Source organism: Leopardus geoffroyi, chromosome E2, assembly GCF_018350155.1.
Source record: "Leopardus geoffroyi isolate Oge1 chromosome E2, O.geoffroyi_Oge1_pat1.0, whole genome shotgun sequence".
Classification (NCBI taxonomy): Eukaryota; Metazoa; Chordata; class Mammalia; order Carnivora; family Felidae; genus Leopardus; species Leopardus geoffroyi.
In genome coordinates, this window is record NC_059335.1 from 16,601,719 (window position 1) to 16,627,001 (window position 25,283).

The 25,283-nt window shown below is 40.2% G+C and overlaps 2 protein-coding genes across 3 annotated transcripts in view; both read right to left on the reverse strand.

Moving 5' to 3' along the window:
* LOC123578228 (zinc finger protein 420-like) overlaps positions 1-2,154 on the reverse strand; it is a 56,048-nt gene extending 53,894 nt beyond the window's left edge. For both annotated transcript variants that reach the window (XM_045441035.1, XM_045441034.1), the window contains exon 1: positions 1,849-2,154. The gene's annotated coding sequence lies outside the window, so the exon portion shown is untranslated. The remainder of the gene's footprint in view (positions 1-1,848) is intronic.
* On the reverse strand, positions 1,474-21,372 carry LOC123578519 (zinc finger protein 829-like). Its single transcript, XM_045441377.1, is given in 8 exon segments — positions 1,474-1,626; positions 1,849-1,986; positions 2,105-2,367; positions 11,337-11,630; positions 11,633-12,170; positions 18,515-18,627; positions 18,861-18,969; positions 21,331-21,372. Coding segments are annotated over 8 exon segments (1,650 nt in total).
* Positions 21,373-25,283: the final 3,911 nt, after the last annotated feature.

Sequence of the window (25,283 nt, forward strand, 5' to 3'; positions counted from 1 at the left end):
CAGAGCCTGATGCGGGGCTCAAACTCACAGGCCGCGAGATCGTGACCTGGCTGAAGTCGGACGCTTAACCGACTGCGCCACCCAGGCGCCCCAATACCACATCTTCTTTATCCATTCATCTGTTGGTGGACATTTGAGGACACCAAGCCTTTCTTTGAGCCCAGACTGACTTGTTAGAAACAAGCAACTACTTCCACCCCCTCCATTTACTCAGAAGTAAACATTCAAAGGAAGGTTAGAAAGAGACTGAGAACCAGAAAGTCAGAGAGTACCACAGAGTGGAGGTCGAGAATTCCCACAGGTCTCCCCAGGTGAGTTCCTGAGGGAAGTGATTGGAATCTTACAACCCTGGCTTTTTTCTCAGCCTTCCCCCCACCCCAACCTGGGACTATTTCTGGTTCTTAAAGTCTCAATCTGAGATCAGGTTTGTGACTTAAAAGATAAATTTATCTGGAATCTTTAATCTGGGACTCATCTTTCTAAGTTCCCAAATCAGGCAGGGACATTTCCAGGGAACTTGGGCCCCCATGGCTACAAGAAGAGGGAGCAGCTGTTAATAGCTGACTCTAGCTGGTCTTAAGAGTTAACTTCCTTCAAGTTAACACACTCCTTGCTTGCTGACTCAAGGCCCCTGATCTGTGACAGAACTAATTTGCTTCCTTTGAGATATGCAGACCACTGACCTTCAGGAATAAAGGACCAGAATGTTCCCAGGCCACAGAGGCAAGTCTGTTTGAAGCTCTCTTAGCTTTCTGATTAGCCCAGCAATCTTTTAGCAAAATGTTTTTCTCGTTTAAGGTCACACAAATGACTTTACTGACCTCCCTCTGTGCATCTCTAGACCTTGCCCTCCTTTTCAGAAAGAACAGAGTACTCTTGCACAACCCCCAGGTACCAAGGAACAAGACTTTCTTGCACAACCCGCCCAAACTCAGAGTACCAAAGAACCAGAACTTCTTGCACAACCTCCAAGCACTGAGATAACTCTATAGCTGGCATCAACAAGTCTACACATAATCCAGAAATGTCACAGACCACTGCACTCCCTTAACTGATTAAACCCCTTTAAAATTCTCTGGGCTGGGGGCGCCTGGGTGGCTCAGTTGGTTAAGTGTCCGACTTCAGCTCAGGTCATGATCTCGCAGTTTGTGGGTTCGAGCCCCCTATGGGACTCTGTGCTGACAGCTCAGAGCCTGGAGCCTGCTTCGGATTCTGTGTCTCCCTCTCTCTCTGCCCCTCCCCCATTCACACTCTGTGTGTGTCTCTCTCTCTTGCAAAAATAAACATTAAATTAAAAAAAAAAAATCTCTGGGCCAAAGATAAACAAGAAAACAAAAACAAAAAGACAAAAAAACTAAATAAAAATGTCCGGGCCAGGGAAAAACCAGAGAGCTGGCCTTTGGACAAGAGTTGGCCTACCCAGCTAGCTGACCCGCCTCCGGAATAAAGCTCATATTCCTTTTCAATCAAAACTCATCTCTTGTATTGGCCTTTCCAGCTGGTAGCCCAGCTTGGATTTCCGCCATGCAGCAAGCCACAGAGACCCCACAACCACAAGTTTCCAGAAACTGTCGAACCTCCAAATAGCCTCAGTGTGAGCATATCTCTATCAATGCCTGCCCGCAGCTGAGAGGGAATAGACACATAAAAAAGCAACGACATAATTAAAGGAGGAGTCAATCTCACAGCTTCGCACAAGTACGCTCACAGCTGGAGACACAATCAACACTCTTTCAAGTGCAGTCCCACAGGCACATTACGTCACACATTCACACACATTCACTGACGTGTTAAGGCCTAGGGCTCCACACACGCCGGTCTCCGACGCCGGGCTCTGACACGCCTCACCTTCAGCTTCCCCAGCGTCAGGCTCACGTCCCCCAGTCCCGGAAGAAACCAATGGCCTCGGTCGCCGCGCCGTTCCACTCGCTCCAGCACTACGGAGCTGACCACCTTAGAAGGAAGTGACGTTACATCCGGAGGCCTCTGGAAAGTGTAGTCCAGAACACGACAGACCCCAGAGAACGGACAACCCGAGTAATCCTCCCCGGGCTCCTAACGACAACCTGCTGCTCCTCCGCTCACTACCGACGAACCACGCAACCTGACAGTCCCAGTTTCCCACCGGGGTCACTCGCAATCGCAATCCCGGTTGCTTCCGGCTAAACGCCGGAAGTTTATTTCCGCCCCGAGGACTTCTGGGACTTGTAGTGTGGCCTAAAATCCCCCCCACCCCCATCCCCCCGAAGAGCTGATCGGGACAGTCTTGAACCCTCAGTCGCAGCTTGAGCCTTGCTGCGGGAGGTGACCCCGCAGAGTTTGGAAGACCCGCGGTTGGAGGACACGATAGAGCGGAGTCTGTAGAGGCTAAACATGAGGAATACTTGGGCCCTAATGGCAGTCAGGCTTGTGGGGAAGGAGAGGGAGAGTGATGCTTTAGTGCTGGTTGGCTTCAGTTTATGACCTCGGGTGTGATTATGCTGCTGTGCCCGAGACTGTATTTTACGGTTAAAAAAAAAAAAAAAATGTTGAATGTTTAAAGTACAGTTTTTGAATGTAGCATAAAAAACTGCCCAAATCAGCTGGGTAAATTTTCAGATTTTTCAGACCGTATAACTAGCACCCCAGAAGTCCCCTACCTGCCTCCTGTAAAGTCTCCATCATCTAACTTACAATGTAGATTAGTTGTGCCTGATTTTGAAGCTTACATAAATGTTATCATATTGTATGTACACTCTTTTCCCCCTTTGGTCTGACTTCTTTCCGCCAATTATTGTTTGTGAGTTTAATCAATAAAGTTAGTTCATTCTCATTGTTGATGGTATTTGGCTTGTTTTCAGCTTGGGGCTACTAAGAATAGTGCTCCATAAACATTCTTGTTTGTAGTCTTTTGCTGTGTATATGTGTCATCTTGGTTACATATATTTTTAGGAGGAGAGTTGCTAGGTCATAGGTTACATATATGTTTAGCTTTAGTAAGTATTGCCAAATGGTGTTCCCAGGTGGTTTCCCAACTGGAATTCCACCAGCTCTGTCTTGTAGTTCTAATTGTTCTGCCTTTTAACATACTTAATATTGTATGCCTTTTCGTTTTTAAACTTTCTGGTGGATGTGTGGTTGTTTTCCTTTGAATTCCCCTGATGTGTACATTTGTATATCTTCCATAACAGGCAAAGATACCCAATCAACTTTAGCATTTATTGTGGACAAACAAGAGGAGCAGCAAGAAGATTTATGTCCCCTTGCAGAGGTGTGTGTTGTACGTATTGGTGTTGATCCAATGCTTTCAATATTGCCTCTTTCCAAACCTTATAAGGACAAACAGGACTGGAGTAAAGGCAAAGGTCCGTTCTTCCTGAAGAGCGACCCAAGGCCACATGCACTAGTCAAAGTATGTTGGGAACTTGACAGTGACCAAGGTTGCCAAATATTTGAAGCCTTTTTGGACGTTGGAACATAAGTTACTGTGATTCCAGGAGTTTTTTTTTTAAGCCCCTTTGGCTTATATCAAGGTATTAGTTGGCCTGAGTTCTCATTTAATGGATCCAGAGAAAAATTTACTTCCAAGCTCATTTTTGTTGGCAGATTTCAGTTCCTTGTGTTGTAGGACTGAAGTCTCTATTTCATTACTGGCTGTCAGCTGGGGACCACTCTCTGATATTTTCCAAATGTCCCCCACAGGCAATTCACAATGAATGTTCGCTTTCTTTCAGGTCAGCTAGAACACATCTCTGAATTCTTTTCTGCTTAGTAGACAGAGAAAACACTGCTTTTAAAGGGCTCATATTAGATTCGGTTCAGCCAACCCAAATAAACTATCTTAAGGTTTCTGATTAGTCACTTTAAATACATTCAAAATCTCTTTTGCCATGTATTATAACATTATCACAGGAATAACATCAGGGGGCTGTATATCATGGGTGACTTCTTAGAATTCTACCTACTGCAGCTATGGTAATCAAAACAGTGTTATATTTGTACCAGGATACAACACAGACAAAGGAAATACAATAGAAAATAAAAAAATAGTCACTTTAAAAAAATTTCCACATCAGTTCAGTGGAGGAAGGATGGGGATGGTCTTTTCAGTATATAGTGCTGGAACAATTAGACATCCACAAGGGAAAAAAAAGAATCTTTATCCTCACCTTACATAGTACACAAAATTTTTTTTTAATTTTTTTTTCAACTTTTATTTATTTTTGGGACAGAGAGAGACAGAGCATGAACGGGGGAGGGGCAGAGAGAGAGGGAGACACAGAATCGGAAACAGGCTCCAGGCTCTCAGCCATCAGCCCAGAGCCCGACGCGGGGCTCGAACTCACGGACCGCGAGATCGTGACCTGGCTGAAGTCGGACGCTTAACCGACTGCGCCACCCAGGCGCCCCTTATAGTACACAAAATTAATGCAAGATTTTCTTTAACAAAATGCCTAATGTGAAATTTTCACTTAAATGTAAAAATTAAGACAACTTTAAAAGAATACATATGTAGAAAAATACCTTCATGTTGTTGGGGAAAAGATTTATTAAACAGAACATAAAAAGTACAAGCCATAAAAGAAAAAGTAGGACTTCATTAAAATTAAGAAATGTAGGGGTGCCTGGGCGGCTCAGTCGGTTAAGCGTCTGACTTCGCTCAGGTCACGATCTCACCATTCATGGGTTCAAGCCCCATGTCAGGCTCTGTGCTGACAGCTCGGAGCCTGAAGACTGCTTCGGATTCTGTGTCTCCCGCTCTCTCTGCCCCTCCCCTGCCTGTGTTCTGTCTTTCTCTCAAAAATAAACATTAAAAATTAAAAAAAAAAAAAAACACAAAATAATAAAATTAAGAAATGTCATTAAAAGACACTATGAAGACAGTGAAAATATTTGAAAGGGGTCTTTGTAATACATTATAGACTTGTATCATAAATTAAAAAAAGACCTCCTACAATTCAGTAAGAAAAAGGTGACAAGCAACCCAATAAAAGTGAGCAACAGGTTTGCACAGACATTCACCAAAGTGTGTATTTAAATGGCATAGGAAGATGCTGAAAGTCAGTACTTATCAGAGAAATGCAAATTAAAACTGCAATGTAATTCTACTACATACCAATAAAACAGTTAAAATTGAAAAAACAATATCAATTGTTGATGAGGATGTGAACAAAACAGAATTCTCATACATTACCAGCGGGAATGCAAAATGGGATAGCCACTTTGCAAAACTGGCAGCATGTGGAAGGCAGGAAGCCACAAAGATGTTTACAGCCTTGATGTATTAGGGTTCTCCAGCAAAACAGAACCAATAGGAGACCATATATGTATGTATTCCATCAACTTAGAATCTTATGCCCCCAAAATATCTTCCAAAAATTAAGATAAAATACTTATTTTGACAAACTGAGATAATTGACTGGCAGGATACGTGAACTAAATAGATGCTAAAGGAAAAAAATTTTAAGTTTATTTCTTTAAGCAATCTTCACACCAAATGTGGGGTGGAACTCATCACCCCGTGATCAAGAACTGCATGCTTCATTGACTGAGCCAGCCACGCAGCCCAAAGGAAATTTTTGATGTAGAAAGAAAATTATACCAGATGGATCAACACTTTTAACTTTTTTTTTTCTAAATAAACTTCTTGTTTGTTTATTTATTTATTTATTTATTTATTTATTTATTTATTTATTTAGAGAGGGTGCACAGGAGGGGGAGAGGCAGAGGGAGAGAGAGAATCTTAAGCAGGCTCCACACTCAGCATAGAGCCCTCAGCAGAAGCTCAAACGACTGAGCCTATCCAGGTGACCCAGGATGGATCAACACTTTTAAAAATAACCTTTTGGGGGAACCTGGGTGGCTCAGTTGATTAAGCATCCAACTCTTAATCTCAGCTCTGGTCATGATCTCACAATTCATCAGATGGAGCTCTGCATCAGGCTCTGCACTGCACTGACAACATGAACCTACTTAGGATTCTCTCTCCCCCTCTGCTACTCTCCTCTGTGCTCTTTCTCTCTCAAAGTAAATAAACAAAAAAATATTATATTAAAAAAAGAACCTTTTGGACTTTATGTAAACTATGTAAACTATAGAAATATTATTCAACTTCTTTGGAATGAACAATCATCTAGATTTTACTGAATAGACTTGTGAATTAAAATTACTGTTTTATTCAGGATGTCACACAAATATTCATAACTGATATCAGAAGTTTTGTCTTGCCCTTCAACTGTAAAATCAATGCTATGCAAGAGTCATGGAATTAAATGTCAAGCTTCCATGTTTAAATAAACTATGAGAAGCTCCTCAAAATTTTGGGAATTTTGCTTATAAAAAAGATCAGGTACTAGACATGTCTCCTGAGGCAAGGGAAACAAAAGCAAAAATAGACTATTGGGACTTCACATCAACATAAAAACCTTCTGCACAGTGAAGGAAACAATCAACAAGACTAAAAGGCAAGTTTGGGAATGGGAGAAGGTACTTGCAAATAAGGTATCTGATAAAGGGTTAGTATCCAAAATATAAAAAGAACTTATAAAACTCAACACCCAAATAACAAATAATCCAATTAAAAACTGAGAAGACGTGAATAGACATTTTTCCAAAGAAGGCATACAGATGGCCAACAGACACATAGAAAGGTGCTCAACATCACTCATGATTAGGGAAATGCAAATCAAAACTACAATGAGATATCACCTCATACCTGTAAGATGGCTAAAATCAACAACACATGAAACAACACGTGTTGGAAAAGATGCGGAGAAAGGGGAACCCTCTTATACTGTGGAAATGCTAACTTGTGCAGCCACTCTGGAAAACAGTAGGGAGTTCTCAAAAAGCTAAAAATAGAACCACTCTATGACCCAGCAATTGCACAAGGAGGTATATACCCAAGGAATATAAAAATACTAATTCAAAAGGCTACATGTACCCCTACCTTTATAGCAGTATTATCTATAATAGCCAAATTATGGAAACAGTCCAAGTGTCCATCAACTGATGGATAAAGAAGAGGTGGTATATATATATATACACAATGGAATATTACTCATCCATAATAATGAATGAAATCTGACCACTTGCAATGATGTGGATAGAGCTAGAGAGTATTAAGCTAAGTGAGATAAGTCAGTCAGAGAAAGACAAATACCATATGATCTCACTCATGTGGAATTTAAGAAACAAAACAAATTAGGATTGGGGGAAAAGACAGAGGCAAACCGAGTAACAGACTCTTAACTATAGAGAGCACACTGATGGTTACCAGAGGGAAGGTATTGGGGGGATGAGTGCACTTAATGGAGATTAAGGATTGCATTCATTGTGATGAGCAGCAGGTGGGTTGAAGGTAAGTGTTGAATCACTAAATTGTACACTTGAAGCTAATATTACATTATATGTTAACTAACTGGAATTAAAATTAAAACTTCAAAAAAAGGTCAGGTGATGTTTTTTAGCAATGAGTAATTTATTCATTTAGTTTTACTGGACTACTAAGTGCTTATATTTCTCTTGACTGAGCTCTGGAGACTTTTTGAAGAATATCATGCATTTTATTTTTTCAAAATTATTAGCAAAACAAAGGGTATATATATATATATATATATATATATATATATATATATATCCCATAAACTCTCTAGCTTGTAGTAACATCAATTTCTAAGTCATAATGCTTATCTTTTTTTGACCAAAATCTCTACATTGTTAATTTTTCAAGAGACATCATTCTGAAAGGTTGCATTGTAACACCTCACTTTCACAAAAGACCTACATTTGTACCTGTTTTTGCTAACAGAAAGAAATACAAAGAGGATATTCACTTTTACAAAAAAAAAAAAAAAAAAAAAAAAAAAAAGCTGTCACCATACTAATATAGGTCTTTCCTAAAAAGCAAAGTGGCATATGGTGAACTTTGGAAAGCAGGGGATACTCTTTGCTTTATATCAGTTCAGCCTGCAAAAGGTTTCATAGGGACACCACTTTTGTTCTTTTTTTGGGGGGGGGGGTAGGGGAACACTGTACTTTTGAATAGCAGGGGAAACCTGTACTCTATTTCAATTATTTTCACAAATGCATTCCATTGTCTTTAGCTATTTCTGTGTTTTTTCATAGTTTCTTAAAAATATAGATTATAAAAGTTTCTAGTATTCTAGTACATGCATCAATGTAAATTTTCTTCCATGTACTTTTGTCAAGCAACATTTTCTATACAGAATACCCACTATTATTTATTCCTAGAGCAATTGTAACTTGTGTTGATTTTATCCTTAACAAAAGGGTGATGTTGATAAGAATCAAGTCAGTATTCAGGTAGCTACCCTATGTGTTCTCTTATCAGTCAGATAATGTGTTCTGTATTATACATTTGGTAATAAACCTCTTCTCATTTTGCCGTGACAGTTGTGATCTCAACCACCCCATACCCATTTATATACACTTTCTCTCTGATATGAATGTCATGATCAGCATAAAGATTGAGTTCTGCAGGAAGAGCTTACTACATCTTAACATCTTTATTTGATTTTGTTTTTTTCTTCCCAATATGGAGTATCTGTTAGTGAGTAAAGTGTACATTATGGTTCAGTGTTGAAGACTCTTAAGTCTAAAGTTCTTTTTTGGCCAGGAAAAGAGCAGATGCAGGATTAAAGCGAGACATGGCTAATGTCCAGGAAAAGACGAGAGCCCCGAATAAGGGTCCATGACCCATATTTATTCAGATCAGAAGACTTACAAAGGTGATGGGCGTGTACAAAGAGACAAACTGTAAACATTAACTTGAGGCTGTGAGGGGGAAAGGGAGGTTTTGAAGATACACCGTGTTTAGGGTTTGGGTCAATATAAAACAAAATCCTGGCACCAGGCAGATGGGTAGATGTTTGTTAACGGCAGACAGGAGGTGCCATGCCTGTTTATCTTTGCCAGCCTGCGGGGGATGAGACAGATCGGAGAAATAGCCTCAGGGTTAACAAGACACCTTTTCTTTTGTTAACCATCTCTGCACTGGGCTGCTTTGCCTGCAGCGCAGTGGTCCATAGTTCAATTCACCAATTTACCTAACCTGGCCCTATTCTCCCATGAAAGCAGCTTTTCTGCTATAGTACTAAATTGGGGGTGCTTTCACCTTGAATATATTTGATCTTGTTTATTTTACATACCTATGTATTGGGCCCCTTTGCACCATTCCTATTTTAGGCCTTTGCCTCTCCCTCTCTATTTTGGGGGTTCTGCACCCCCTTTCTATTTTAGGGTGTGTTTGCACCTCCCTATTTCTGGCACCTTTGCGCCTCCCTATTCTCAGGGTGCCTTTGCATCCCATATTCTTGGGGTGCCAATCTGGTTTACCCGAACTCAGGTGTGAGCATCTTATGACTTTGTATTTCTTTATGCCTTGCTAACCCATTGGTGTAAGCCCAGGGGATCCCTAAGCTTATCCCCACAGCTCAACACCATTCCATAAATAAAATAGATGAAGATAATAGTGACTAACATTTACTAAACAATTCACTAGTTATATTCATGAATTCATAACTCATTTACTCATTACATACCAATGACAGTTATGTTAGTCACCTCAATATTGCCATACTTGAAGCAAAACATATACGATTGAAAGCAATATATATATAACGTGTGTGTGGAGTTGCATTTAAAAAGGCTTTTGTGGGGCGCCTGGGTGGCTCAGTCGGTTGAGTGACCAACTTCAGCTCAGGTCATGATCTTGCAGTTTGTAAGTTCGAGCCCCACATAGGGCTCTGTGCTGATGGCTCAGAGCCTGGAGCTTGCCTTGGATTCTGTGTCTCCCTCTCTCTGCCCCTTCCCTGCTCATACTCTGTCTCTCTCTGTCTCTCAAAAATGAATAAACATTAAAAAAATTTTTAAAAAGGCTCTTGAGGGGCATGTGCATAGCTCAGTCAGTTGAGCATCTCACTTCAGCTCAGGTCATGATCTCATGGTTCATGGATTCGAGCCCTGCATTGGGCTCTGTGCTGGCAGCTCAGAGCCTGGAGTCTGCTTCAGATTCTGTGTCTCCCTCTCTCTGCCTTCCCCTGCTCACACTCCGTATCTCTCTCTCTCTCTCTCTCTCTCAAAAATAAATAAAACACTTAAAAAATGTTTTTAAAAAGGCTCTTGAATGAAACTGCCAACAGTGGTAACTTTAGGGGAGAAACTAGAGGAAGGGAAATAGTCAAAGGGGAGTTTAGCTTATCTGTAATATTTAAAGTTTTTGTAAGTATAAGACATTCACAGATTGTTTCAGAAATAAAAAATAAAGCAGACAAGTATATGAAATGCAAACAGGATGTTGAAAGGAGCATTGTTTATAAAGACAAAATTCAGAAGGCAAACATTTTATCAATAGACTAGTAAAATAATAGTAGAGCCACACAGATAAACATTAGCTCTATTCAAATAAGGATAATGATATACTATTTACTGACTTGGAAAACTGTTCATGCTATGCTCTACCATAGGAAAGGCAATTTGTGAAAAGGAGTTTCTTTTAAAATTTTCTGAAAGAATTTGCTTTGAAAATTTTGAGAGTGGTTATTATAATAGTTTCTTTTGCGCTCTTTGAAATTTTCTGAAAAAATTACAATAAAATGTTAATATTAAAAGTAACACTTCAAAAAAAAAGCAACTTCAAAAAGGCAGTACAGTTCTATTTGTATTAAAATATATAAAAATAAAAATAATGAAGAAAAGAAGGTACAGGTATAATTACAGGTATATAAGTATGTATATACATACACATATATAAACATATGCAAATGAATGATAAATCATTGCCCTGAAACTTAAGCTTATATATATATATATACATATACATATATATATATGTATATGTGTATGTATATATATATATATATTTTTTTTTTAAGCTTATATAAATAAGACTGTACCGCCAAAACAGCAGGAAAAGCAACTGGAAAGAATAAGTAGTGATGGGTTCAAAATCTTGGAGAAAAATAAGTCAGCCTAGAACTGTAAGCACAATTAACAATTTTAATAATCAGTAAATATACATAAGACAAAAAAATACCTAGAATTATTTTAGGAAAAGTAAAATAAAATTCTAGGATTATTCTGTAATAAATTGTCTGATGTTTAAGGTTGACATGCACCAAAGTTTTCATTTTCTTCATTCAAATTTATAAATTCCTGATATTAAGTAAGAAGTGAACTGTTGATGGTCTTCTAATATTTACTATATCCTTGGGCAATTTCAGCTGTCAATACCAAATAAAGGGCTCCTCATATTAATTACAGGATCTAATCAGCATGAAGTCCTAACTCAAATTAAGTGAATGCCTTTCCCACAAATTATTTTCAGAGCTTCTTACCAGCATGACCTTTTCTACGTTGATTGAGATTTAAACTACGTACAAAAACCTTCCCACATTCTTTGCATTCATAAAGTTTCTCACCCTTGTGAATTCTCTGATGTTGAGAAAGGTCTGAAGAATGATAAAAGGCCTTTCTACATTCCTTACATTCAAAGGGTTTCTCACCAGTATGAATCCTCTGATGCCAGATAATGGCAGAGCTACTACTAAAGGTTTTCCCACATTCCTTACACTCATAGGGTTTCTCAACCATATGAATTCCCCAATGTTGATGAATGTCTGAAAGTGATAAAAGGCCTTTCCACATTCTTTACAGACATATGGTTTTTCACCAGTGTGAATTCTCTGATGTTCTGTAAGTATAGAACTGTTACAAAAGGTCTCTCCACATGCCATACAAACATAGCGCTTCTCACCTGTGTGAATTCTCTCATGTTCTGTAAATTTTGAACTGCTACAAAAGGTCTTTCCACAGTCTTTACATATATAGGGTTTTTCACCAGTATAAACTCTCTTATGTCAATTAAGGGTTGAGCTACTTCCAAATGCCTTAGCACAATTTTTACATTCATAGGGTTTCTCACCACTACAAATTCTATGCTGTATAAAAAAATACGATGCACTCTTAAAGGCCTTGCTACATTCCTTACATTCATAGGGTTTTTCACCAGTCTGGATTCTCTGATGTCTTTTAAGATCCAAGGAATAATGAAAGGCTTTGCCACATTCTTTACATATATAAGGTTTCTCACCAGTGTGAACTCTCTGATGTTCTATAAGTATTGAATTGCTATGAAAGGCTTTTCCACACTTCTTACATATATATGGTTTCTACCAGTGTGAATTCTCTGATGCAGAGTAATGGCTGGTTTGCTACTAAAGGCTTTTCCATATAACATACATTGATAAGTTTTCTCATTGGCAAGAAGTATCTGATGATAAATAAGGTCTGAGGAATGATTAAAAAAAAATCCCACTTTCCTTAGCTAGACAGGGTTCCTCACATGTGTAAACTCTCTGATGTGATAGAAATATTGAAAGGCTTTTCCACATTCTTTACCCTCATAGATTTTCTCCTCAGTATGAATGCTCTGGTGGACACAGTCTAAGACTCTACCACATTCTTTATGTTCACAGTTTTCATTAATAAACATGATCTGATGCTGAAAATGTTTTGAACCCCTACTAATGGCCTTCCCATATTCCTTATGGTTCCTGAATTTCTTACCAGTATCAATTCTCTGATGTGTAGTTAGTTGGAAGTCACGTACAAAACCTTTCTCATAGTTCTTGCATTCCCAGGCTTTGTCTTCAATGTAAGTTTTTTGATATGCAGTAAGAGATGGGTGCTGACTGAAAGTGTATACATTTTCATAGTTGAAAATAACTTGATTAAAAATTTTCTCACAAGATCCTTGTTTTTCATCAGTTTTTCTTTTCATTCCCAGTCATTTCTGTAACAGGAACACTCAAGTTCATGTTTTGTAAGACTTTCCAATATAAACTATTGGGGTGATTCTATTTCATAAACTTCCTCCTTCAGAGATAATTCCTTGGTTTACACCTAGATTCGTGGTCTGAAAGAAAGCATAATAGAAAACATTTGCTTTCCTCCCCCCTGGAAGAAATGAAACTTTTATGGTATAAATAGGGGAATTAAATTAAAATTAATGTATATGAGATGTGAATGATATATACAGTGATCAAATACACTTTTGGAATTTGATAAATGCACAAAGCACGTGAATTGATAGGAAGTCATACGGGATCATGAGATAACTAGGAAATTTTAAATGAATAGTTTTCAATTTTTGACACAAATTAAAACTACACAGATAATATTTTGCAACTGTCCGAATGGCAAAAGTCTAAGTGTTTGACAGCATATTCTTTCAGGAAGCTATGGAGAAATGGACTCTCTCACTCATTACTAGCTGGATGACAAAATGGTACCCCCCCCTTGTGGGGGAGAATTCAGCAACATTTAGCCAAATTATACACTTACTTATCCTTTTATAAACCAACAATATGAGTGACATGACTCAACTCTAAACATATACTGACATAAATTTTAGAAGATTTACTCACAATGCCCTTCAGTGCAGCACAATTTATAATAGCAATGACTGGAACTAACTCAAATGTCCATCCTTAGGTAACTGGTTGAAAAAACTACGGTGCATCTACTAAGTGGAATATATTTTCCAACCATAAAAAGGAATGATGAAAATCTTCAGACCTCCCTGAAGTTATCTCCCGAATATATTGTTAAGTGAAAAAAGGAAGGTGGACTAAATTGTATATAGTATGCTGCCGTGAAAGTAAGAAAGGGAGATTTTTAAGATATACACATTGCTTTTATTTAGAAAAAAATGGAAAGGTAAAGTCTTGCTGGGGGAGGGGGGAGTGGGTGGGTGGGGGTGCAGAACAGTGTGGAACAGACTGGGATAAAAGCTAGACTTCCCTGAATATACCCTATTTTATGGATTTGCCATTGAAATCTTGGAAATATTCCATATAATTATTTTAAAATGGAATTTTACATTTTAAAATGCTTATTTATTCGGGGACAGAGGACACATGCACAAGCAGGGGAGGAACAGAGGAAGAGGGAGAAAGAGAATCCTAAGCAGCCTCCATGTCCAGTGTGGAGGCTGATATGGGACTCAATACCACAACCTGGAGAGCATGACCTGAGACAAAATTAAAGGTCAGATGTTTAACTGACTGAGCCACCCAGATGGCTCCAAATTGAATTTTACAAAGACACCTCCAACTATCAAAAGCAAATTAGACAAATGATTTTAGTTTTATAATCAATTTTGGCATAATCAGAGTAGAACTATTGGTGATCATTTTAAAATTCAGTAATCTACCTGTGTATCACCAGTGGATCATAACCCATACTTCTAACAAAGAAGCAAGGATGTGAGAACCTGCATGACTAGATACCAAGATGTGTACCACATTTAATCTCATTTCAAACCACATAGTGAAGGGAAAAACAGTAGCTGTAATTGGGCACATAAGGGGCCCTGAAGGTACTTGCAATGTTCTATTTCTTAAACTACATAGTAGCAAGATGGGTCTTCACTGTGTTTTTACTCAGACTGTGCAACTTGGTTTCAAAATTTTTATATGTATGAAAATGTTATGGGGTTGAATTGTGTCCACTACAAATTCATACGTTGATCTCCTTACCACCTACCCCCCTGTACTTCAGAATGTGACCTTTGTGAAAACAAAGTCATCGTAAATAGAATTAATTAAATTAAGACGAGATCATACTGGAGTAGGATGAGCCCCTAATGTAATATGACTAGTGTCCTTGCAAAGGGAATCTGGTAACACACACACACACACACACACACACACACACAGACAGAGAGAGAGAGAGACAGAGAGAGACAGAGAGAGAGAGAGAACACGTGAAGCTGAAGGCAAAGATCAAGGTGATGCAGGAAAAGACAAAGAATGCCAAAGATTGCCAGCAAGCCAATGGAAGCTAGGAGAGAAGCACAGAAAAGATTCTCTTTCACAACCCTGGCAAACAAAGGCAACATATTTCCCTAAAATCTTTAAAAAGGTTTTTTAAAAGGAAAAAGATCTTGAAATACATTTTTGTACCAAAAAGTAAGTGAGCACTTAAAAAATTATGTTAGCATGTCTGAAAGACTCAGAGCTAGCTTGAAGAGGCTCTGACTTGCCAAACCTGGGATGGTTTAAGCACTAAAATAATTAATGAATTATAAACCATTGCAAAGAGTACAAATCCAGGAGTCCACATCAGTGAGGAATAGAAACCAAAATAAATCTGATAGCTAGACAAATAGTGAAGATATTTCCATGCAATAGAAAACAGACTGAGAAATACAGAGGGAGTGCTGGAACTGAAAAATGACTGGGGCGCCTGGGTGGCTCAGTCGGTTGAGCGTCCGACTTCGGCTCAGGTCATGATCTCACAGTCCATGAGTTTGAGTCCCACATCAGGCTCTGTGCTGACAGCTCAGAGCCTGGAGCCTGTTTCAGATTCTGTGTCTCCCTCTCTCTCTGAACCTCCCCCATTCATGCTCTCTCTCTCTGTCTCAAAAATCAATAAAGGTTTAAAAAAAATGACTATAGTGCAACCCTCATAGTTAAGCCTGGTATGAGCAAGAACCATCAATGATGTTAAATCTAGTGGTGGGGGCATTTGATGAGGAATACAATTTTCATGGTGCCTTCCCATAGATGACTTCTTAGTTGCAGGAAAAAATAAAAACTATACAATAGAGAAGGTGGAGAGTATCAAAGCCAGGTAATCAAAATTAACATTATCAATGAGGGTCAGAAGCAAATCATATACTTTTAGATATGATGCCCTAAGAGGGACAAAATATCACATCTTTCGTGCCCTGGCAGGAGAAACATAACTTGAACTTAATCATGAGATAATACAGAAAACCTAAATGAAGACCATTCTATTAAAATAAAGAAAGCGAAAGGCCCTGAATAGCCAAAGTAATTTTGAAGAAGAACACCAAAGCAGGAGGCATCACAATCCCAGACTTTAGCCTCTACTACAAAGCTGTCATCATCAAGACAGCATGGTATTGGCACAAAAACAGACACATAGACCAATGGAATAGAATAGAAACCCCAGAACTAGACCCACAAACGTATGGCCAACTCATCTTTGACAAAGCAGGAAAGAACATCCAATGGAAAAAAGACAGTCTCTTTAACAAATGGTGCTGGGAGAACTGGACAGCAACATGCAGAAGGTTGAAACTAGACCACTTTCTCACACCATTCACAAAAATAAACTCAAAATGGATAAAGGACCTGAATGTGAGACAGGAAACCATCAAAACCCTAGAGGAGAAAGCAGGAAAAGACCTCTCTGACCTCAGCCGTAGCAATCTCTTACTCGACACATCCCCAAAGGCAAGGGAATTAAAAGCAAAAGTGAATTACTGGGACCTTATGAAGATAAAAAGCTTCTGCACAGCAAAGGAAACAACCAACAAAACTAAAAGGCAACCAACGGAATGGGAAAAGATATTTGCAAATGACATATCGGACAAAGGGCTAGTATCCAAAATCTATAAAGAGCTCACCAAACTCCACACCCGAAAAACAAATAACCCAGTGAAGAAATGGGCAGAAAACATGAATAGACACTTCTCTCAAGAAGACATCCGGATGGCCAACAGGCACATGAAAAGATGTTCAGCGTCGCTCCTTATCAGGGAAATACAAATCAAAACCACACTCAGATATCACCTCACGCCAGTCAGAGTGGCCAAAATGAACAAATCAGGAGACTCTAGATGCTGGAGAGGATGTGGAGAAACGGGAACCCTCTTGCACTGTTGGTGGGAATGCAAATTGGTGCAGCCGCTCTGGAAAGCAGTGTGGAGGTTCCTCAGAAAATTAAAAATAGACCTACCCTATGACCCAGCAATAGCACTGCTAGGAATTTGCCCAAGGGATACAGGAGTACTGATGCATAGGGGCACTTGTACCCCAATGTTTATAGCAGCACTCTCAACAATAGCCAAATTGTGGAAAGAGCTTAAATGTCCATCAACTGATGAATGGATAAAGAAATTGTGGTTTATATACACAATGGAATACTACGTGGCAATGAGAAAGAATGAAATATGGCCTTTTGTAGCAACGTGGATGGAACTGGAGAGTGTGATACTAAGTGAAATAAGCCATACAGAGAAAGACAGATACCATATGGTTTCACTCTTATGTGGATCTTGAGAAACTTAACAGAAACCCATGGGGGAGGGGAAGGAAAAAAAAAAAAAAAAGAGGTTAGAGTGGGAGAGAGCCAAAGCATAAGAGACTGTTAAAAACTGAGAACAAACTGAGGGCTGATGGGGGGTGGGAGGGAGGGGAGGGTGGGTGATGGGTATTGAGGAGGGCACCTTTTAGGATGAGCACTGGGTGTTGTATGGAAACCAATTTGACAATAAATTTCATATATTGAAAAAAATAAAATAAAATAAAAGAAAGAAAGCGAGGCTCCTGGGTGGCTCAGTTGGTTAAGCGTCCAACTCTTGATTTTGGCTCAGGTTATGATTTCACAGTTGACGAGATCAAGCCCTGGGTTGAGTTCTGTGCTGCTTTTTATCCCAAATACTCTCTAGAGAGGTGACTGCAATCACTCCCAATGCACGAGCTATCACATCTCTGTAGGGGCTGCAATGGACTGAATGTTTATATTCCCCCCAAATTCATATATTAAAATTCTAACCCCTCAGGTGACAGTATTAGGAGGGGGGGGCTTTGGAAGGTGATTAGGTAGGTAATGCAGGCAGAACTCTTATGAATGGGATTAGTGTCCTTATAAAGGAGACCCCAGAGAGATCCCCCTTCTGCTCAGGTTACAGTGAGATGATCAACTATGAGGAAGTAGACTCTCATCAGACACTAGATCTGTAGGTGCCTTGATCCTGAACTTCCCAGTCTCTGGAACTGTGAGAAATAAATTTGTGTTCATAAGCCACCAAGTCTCTGGTACTTTGTTATAGCAGCCCAAATGAAGTAAGACAGGGGCTTTCCACTTTCCCATCATAAGCCCTTTCTTCTGACTTCCCTATTTAACCCCTCTTGTAGTAGATTCTACTTTAAAAAATATTATTTATGGACTTATTCATAGGTACCTTAGTCCATAAACTTCTTAATAGCTTATAAATCTTATAATCTTTCCATCACTTAATAATGCATCTTATGCAAATTATAAAATCAGTAACTGTTGATTAGAAGAATAAATGAATAAATACACACATAATAATGAAGTAAAAAGAAAACTGTTTCAGGGAAGAGAAGTCTCAAAAATTTTAAGAGATACTGATACACAAATCTAAGTGCAAAAGAAAATGGGGAATTGTATTAGAATTGTATACAAAATAAATGTAGAAATTGGTCACTGAAAAGGTACAAGGATTATACTTCCCACTTTGAAATGGGACGGAAGCATGAAAGAATCATGGAAAGTGAGAGTTGGAGGTAAAGGTAAGGGACATTTGGACAGCTTGGTGCACAGATCTTACTTTTCTTTACAGGTTTTGACTGTTGACGAAAACTTCCCAGAAAATATCTCGCAGAGGTCTTTCCTCTGTAAACAGCTGGGTTACATCCTTCAATGCCCTCTCCTTGCCTGACTATCCCACACTTACCTGGAGCAGGTCCCTTGTCAGCTTTCTGCCAATCATCCAGGGTTCTTTCCCTTGCCCCAGTATGGATACCATATCTGGCTTAGAAATGGAGAGAGAAACGGTATATAGTTTTGCTATGGGAAGCCCAGAATTCAAAACCAAAGAGGAAGGTCATTATTTAGAGAAGATGGGGCTTCAGTCTCAGCTTCAGTAGAGCTGCACATTTTCAACTCTATAAAACTCAAGCTATCTCTTTGGGAACAGGGAAATGGAATATATAAGATAACTGAAAGGAGCTGAGAAATTCACAGTGAGAGGATCAAATATTCCAGAGGAAGACTGAATTTTTAGAGATAGGTTTGCTTACCAACTGAGATAAGGTTGTTATAGTTTTCCAAAATCACATTTCTGTACACATCCCTCTGATCAAAATCAAGGCATTCCCACTCCTCCTGAATCAAGTCTATAGATACATCCTTAAACACCAATCCCCGAAAAAACAAATCAGTGTATTAAGGTTATAATAAAAGTAGATGCTTTAATTCATTTATTTTTAATGAACTTTTTAAATAAGTTTATTTATTTTGAGAGGGGGGAGAGGCAAACAGAGGAGACAGAGAGAGAATCCCAAGCAGGCTCCCCACTGTCATTGCAGAGCCCAATGTGAGGCTCACACCCACGAACCGCAAGATCATGACCTAAGCCAAAGTCAAGAGTCAGATACTTAACCATCTGGTGCCCCTAAAAACAAATGCTTTGAAATGAGAGAAAAGAAAAAGGTGAAAATATGGGTGATAAAGACAGTGTTTACAGGAAAGGATAGATAGAATAAACAGGCTGGGTCTAGATACCTGGATGTCAGTATGATTTAATTTATGTACTTAAACATTCCAGTTCCTGAAGATAGATCAAATCACTCATTCACAGTAAGATATTTACAGGATCTAAGCAGGTTTGCGATGTACAAAGGCCAGCTAAGTAAAGTTTCACTATTACATGAAATAGTATAAGTATCATCTAGTCTAATAATGCCTGGTATATAATTGTCAGTAAATGGTAATTCCCTCCACCTACTGTTTACCCATTTAGCCCTAAGGAAGAAAAAGTAATCACCTTTACAAAATATCTTAGAATAAAATTTGAGAATAAAAGAGATAAAGAGAAGATTCTTTAAAAAAAATGAGGACAGAAAAAAACTGGTCATATATGAAATATCAGGAATCAGAAATGCAATGGGCTTCTAAATATCACTGTTAGAATCAAGAAAATGGTATAAAGCCATGTTTATAGGAGAGTTTTTCAACCTTAGCAATGTTGACAGTTGGGGCTGGATAATTCTTTGTCATGTGGGGTGCTGTCCTATGCATTATTTTTTGGATGTTTAGCATCAACTCTGACCTCCACAGATGCTGGTAGCACGGGCTGGTCCCAGCTCTGATGACCAAAAATACCTCTAGACATTGGCAAATATCCCTGGAGGGAGTGAGGATAGCAGCAAAATTGTTCCTGGTTGAGAATCAGTTAAGAGTCTAGAGAAGAAAAGGCTTGAAATATTCACCTCCTGCATCCATGCATCTCTGCTTGGAAGTAACTGGTTGTGCTCTATAAACATAAACCAGGGCGCCTGGGTGACTTAGTTGGTTGAGTGTCTGACTCTTGATTTCTGCTCAGATCATGTTCCCAGGGTCTTTGGAACCAGCCCCTGTGATGGACTCTGCACTGGCGGTGGAGCCTGCTTGGGATTCTCTCTCTCCCCCACTATGCCATTCTCACCCCAGTTGCACTCCCTCTTTCTCTAAAAGTTTTAGGGGCACCTGGGTGGCTTAGTGGGTTAAATGACCGACTTCAGCTCAGGTCATGATCTCTCAGTGAGTGAGTTTGAGCCCAGAGTCTCGTAGGGCTCTGTGCTGACACCTCAGAGCCTGGAGCCTGCTTCAGATTCTGTGTCTCCCTCTCTCTCTCTGCCCCTGCCCCACTCGTGCTCTGTCTCTTTCTCTCAAAAATAAATAAACATTAAAAAAATAAAATAAGATAAAATAAAATAAAATAAGCCTTGAAAAAAGAAAAGTAAAAGTCCTGAGCACTGGTTGCCAATCAGAGGAGGCACCTAGGCAACACAGCTGAGTAGAGGGAATGGAAGGAAATGGCTAGAAGGACCTGAAAGAGATGCTCCTACCCAGAAAAGGTCAGGATAAAGAAGCCAAATGCTCACTGTGTTTCAGGAAGCAGAAATTAGCATTACCTCCCCTGGCTTTCAGTCTTGCAGCAAATGCCCAGTCCTCTTCAAGGCTCCCCTTCTGGAAAAGGGCAGTCCTGACACTGTAGGGCTGGCAGGGCAACGCTGGCCTCAGTTCCCAGAACAACCCGCAAAGGGTAGTCCTATACCCTGCTTCCCCATTGTCCGCTCTCTCTACTTCATACAAATACACTCACAGGGATGGGAGAGAGAACCGACAAATTCCGCTCCAGCAGGCTCCAGCTGCAGCAGAATGACGTCTGGGCGGCTGGCAGTGTCTGGAGACACGGACGCAAATGCCCCCTACCCCGTGCCACCTTACTCCTGAGCATTCTTCTGTCTCCCCTACACCTGGGGACAGGACTCCTGGAGACAAGACCTGCAGGAGAAAAACTGACTTCAGTTAAGACCCTGAGCTGGAGACGCGCCCCAATTCAGGCCCCATATCAAAGACCCCGTGGCGCTTCTGTCCCTGAAAAGGCCATGGCTTCCAGAAGCACAGCTGATCAGAATCAGTCCTGGTAGTCCTCACACGTGAATCAATCTCCAGATGTCAACATCCCAACTTGCTAACACCGCGGCGACTAATGCACAAACTTACCTGATATAAGGCCTCCAATCGCAAGGCTATGCTTATGTCCATTCGAGCCTGTGAGCCTTTCAGCCCCAAGAAGTCCGGCGCCAGGGTGTGAAGAAGGGATTGGAGCTCGGCAGATGCCACAGTAAACGGTCCCAACAAGGCCAAAGGCCGGAGCTCACTTTACCAAATAGCATCTTGCGCCTGCGCAACTCGGAGGCGTTTGGGAGGCCTGAACTACAATCTCCAGAATCCTTTGAGTTCACTACACCCTTGACAGCACCGCCCAGGCTCTAACCGCCTGTGCCTAGGGCAGACTGCCCTCCTTGGTGAACCAGCACGGTGGGGTGGGTGGGTACCCTCCAGACTGCTGTTGCTATTCAACAGCTAATATTATATAGTGACCACTGCCTCAGTGGCAGAAGGGTGCCAATGCCCTTGGCTCACTTGATCCCACCTGGGGAATCATTACTCTGTTCAACAGACTTTGGAAACCAAAGTCAAAAAAGTTTACTGACCACTAGAAAGTAGAAAAGGGTTACAGGGGCGCCTGGGTGGCTAAGGGGGTTAAGTGTCTGACTCTTGATTTCCGCTCAGGGTCATAATCTCAGTTAATGGGTTTGAGCCCCGCATTGGGCTCTATGCTGACAGCGCAGAGCCTTCTTGTGATTCTCATTCCTCTCTCTCCTCTGCTCTCGTGCTCTCTCTCTCAAAATAAATAAACATTTAAAAAAAAAAAGAAAAGAAAAGAATTGCAACCCAAGTTTGATTTTTTAAATGGTTTAAGGTTTTTGTTGATGGTATAAAATTGGTTGACTAATTTTGCATATGCTAAATAAAATTAAAAATATACAAGGTGAAAAATGAACACCTTGCGCCCTTGTCCCCAATATTGACACCCAAGATTCTCCAAGCAACCAGTGCATTCACCACTCTCACACCACAACAATATATGTGTCTGTGTGTGTGTGTGTGTGCGTGTGAGTTCATATGTATAGATAAATATGATAAACTTCAACAAAAATATTAACTTGTAATATACACTTAAAATATTTGTAACTTCAGGAGCATCTGGGTTGGTTAAGTGCCCCACTCTTGATTTTGGCAGGTCATGATCTCACCATTGTGATCTCACCATGCTAGGTATGGAGCCTGCTTAAGATTTTCTCCCTCTTTCGGCCCCTCCTGCTGTACACTCTCTCTTTCTTTTTCTCTCAAAGTAAATAAAGTTTAAAAAATATTTTAATTTCATATTAATACACATACTGCATTCTTTTAATTTGCTATATAGTCCATTGAATAGATGGATGATAATTTATATAACCAATTTATTACTGTAATTGATCCTCACTCCCTACCTCCCACCCTCTTCTTTTGCTATTACACCAGTGCCAAAAAATATATTCTTGTTTCTTATGGATATGTTGAAAACAGCTGTTACATAAATTTCTCCATAAATTCTAGGGATATATGTACCTGTGTTTTAAGTTTTGATAGGTATTTGCTACTGCCCTCCTTTAGGTTATGCCAATTTAGCTGTCCAACAGCAACATGTATAGATCACCATGTTCCTACTCTGTGGCTAAAAGATTAGATACCAAATTAATTTTGTCAATCTGATAGGTGAAAACTACATTTCTAAATGATATCTATCATATTGGGACAGGAGATGAAAATCTTTCCAAAGGAGCAAAATTCCTTTGCAGTGTCTCTTATGTGACGTACTTTTTCATACTCACTTGTTTTGTTAGATCGTTGTTTATATCTTCTCTTAATGATTTGTATTCCCTATTTTTGTTATTAAGCAATATAGACAGTTTTCTGTTTAAAAAATGTACCGGTTTAGGAATTATATTTTTTCAATAGTGTTTCAAATATTTTGCCGTGAAAAAGTAGACAAATATATTTTCCTACAATGACTTCATGGTTTTGAGTTAATTTCACATTATTATTTTCTTCCATGGTTTTATCTTATATTTTTTGTTCAATTCTTAAGTCAATTCTTTTTTTTTTTTTTTAATTTTTTTTTCAACGTTTATTTATTTTTGGGACAGAGAGAGACAGAGCATGAACGGGGGAGGGGCAGAGAGAGAGGGAGACACAGAATCGGAAACAGGCTCCAGGCTCTGAGCCATCAGCCCAGAGCCTGACGCGGGGCTCGAACTCACGGACCACGAGATCGTGACCTGGCTGAAGTCGGACGCTTAACCAACTGCGCCACCCAGGCTCCCCTCTTAAGTCAATTCTTAATCCATATCTTTGATGCATTTGCATTTTATTTTGCTTTGAGCATGGCATTAGGGATCCAATTTTTTTCTCTCTCCCAGGTGGCTGTCTAATTACATAAGGCCATTTACTGTATAATCTATGTTTACAGACATGTCCATATTTTACACATGTCCTATAAATTGGTATATTCTCTAATATAACCACAATAAATACACTTAGGAAATTTAACAATGGATCACACAATATCATGATCTAACATATGGTACAATTCAAATTTCTCCCAATTACCCCAGCAATTATTTTATTTTACTTTAAGTTTAATTTATATATTTTAAGTGACCTCTACACTCAATGTGGGGCTCAAACTCATGAACCCAAGATCAAGAGTTGCATGGTGTACTGACTGAGCCAGCCAGGCAACACCCCTCCCCCCAACAATGATTTTAAAACTTCTTTTTAAATCCAGGATTCAAAGGTCATGCATTTAGTTGGCATATCTTATTAGTCTGCTTTGACTTAGAACAGTTCACATTTTTGGTACCTAGACTGCTTTTCTTGCCCAGAATGTCCTCCTACATATTTAGGAAAATTATTTCCCCTTTTTTAACTTTGGGCTAAATATTTTTTGAAAGAATACATGGGTGATATTGTATCTTTCTTAATGTATCCTATCAGGGGCCACTTTGTCAGTTCTTCCCATTCCTAATGTTAATTTATTACCCTAAGAACTATAGTCAACAGTCTTATCTACTGAAAACTATATTTTCTTTTTATTTTTGAGTAAACTATGGAGTGATGCTTCAGACTGTTTGAATAAATATGGATACAAATTTGTCCTATCTTTGCCATATGGCTATTAAAAGCATTTGCTGGGGCACCTGGGTGGCTCAGTCGGTTGAGCATCCAACTTCTGCTGGGTCACGATGTCGCAATTCGTGAGTTCGAGCCCCGCGTCAGGCTCTGTGCTGACAGCTCAGAGCCTGGAGCCTGCCTCGGATTCTGTGTCTCCTTCTCTCTTTGCCCCTCCCCACTTGTGCTTTCTCTCTCTATCAAAAATAAACAAAATATTAACAAATTTAGGGGTGGGAAGATGGCGGCATAGGAGGACGCTGGGCTCACCGCGCGTCCTGCTGATCACTTAGATTCCACCTACACCTGCCTAAATAACCCAGAAAACGGCCAGAGGATTAGCAGAACGGAGTCTCCGGAGCCAAGCGCAGACGAGAGGCCCACGGAAGAGGGTAGGAAGGGCGGCGAGGCGGTGCGCGCTCCACGGACTGGCGGGAGGGAGCCGGGGGGGAGGGGCGCTCGCAGGCCAAGCAGAGCCCCCGAGTCTGGCTGGCAAAAGCAGAGGGGCCTGACGGACTGTGTTCCAACAGCAAGCGCGACTTAGCGCGTCTGGGAGGTCCTAAGTTAACAGCTCTGCTCGGAAAGCGGGAAGGCTGGAGGACAAAGGGAGGGAGAGCTGCTGAGCCCCCAGACGGACGACAGAGCTCAGCTTGGCGGGGAACAAAGGCGCTCGCCAGCGCCATCTCCCCCGCCCATCCCCCAGCCAAAATCCCAAAGGGAACCAGTTCCTGCCAGGAAACTTGCTCGCTCGTGCAAACACCCAACTCTGTGCTTCTGCGGAGCCAAACCTCCTGCAGCAGATATGATTCCCTCCCGCTGCCACAGGGCCCCTCCAGAAGTGGATCACCTAAGGAGAAGCGAGCTAAGCCTGCCCTTCCTGCCCCCGTGCACCTTGCCTA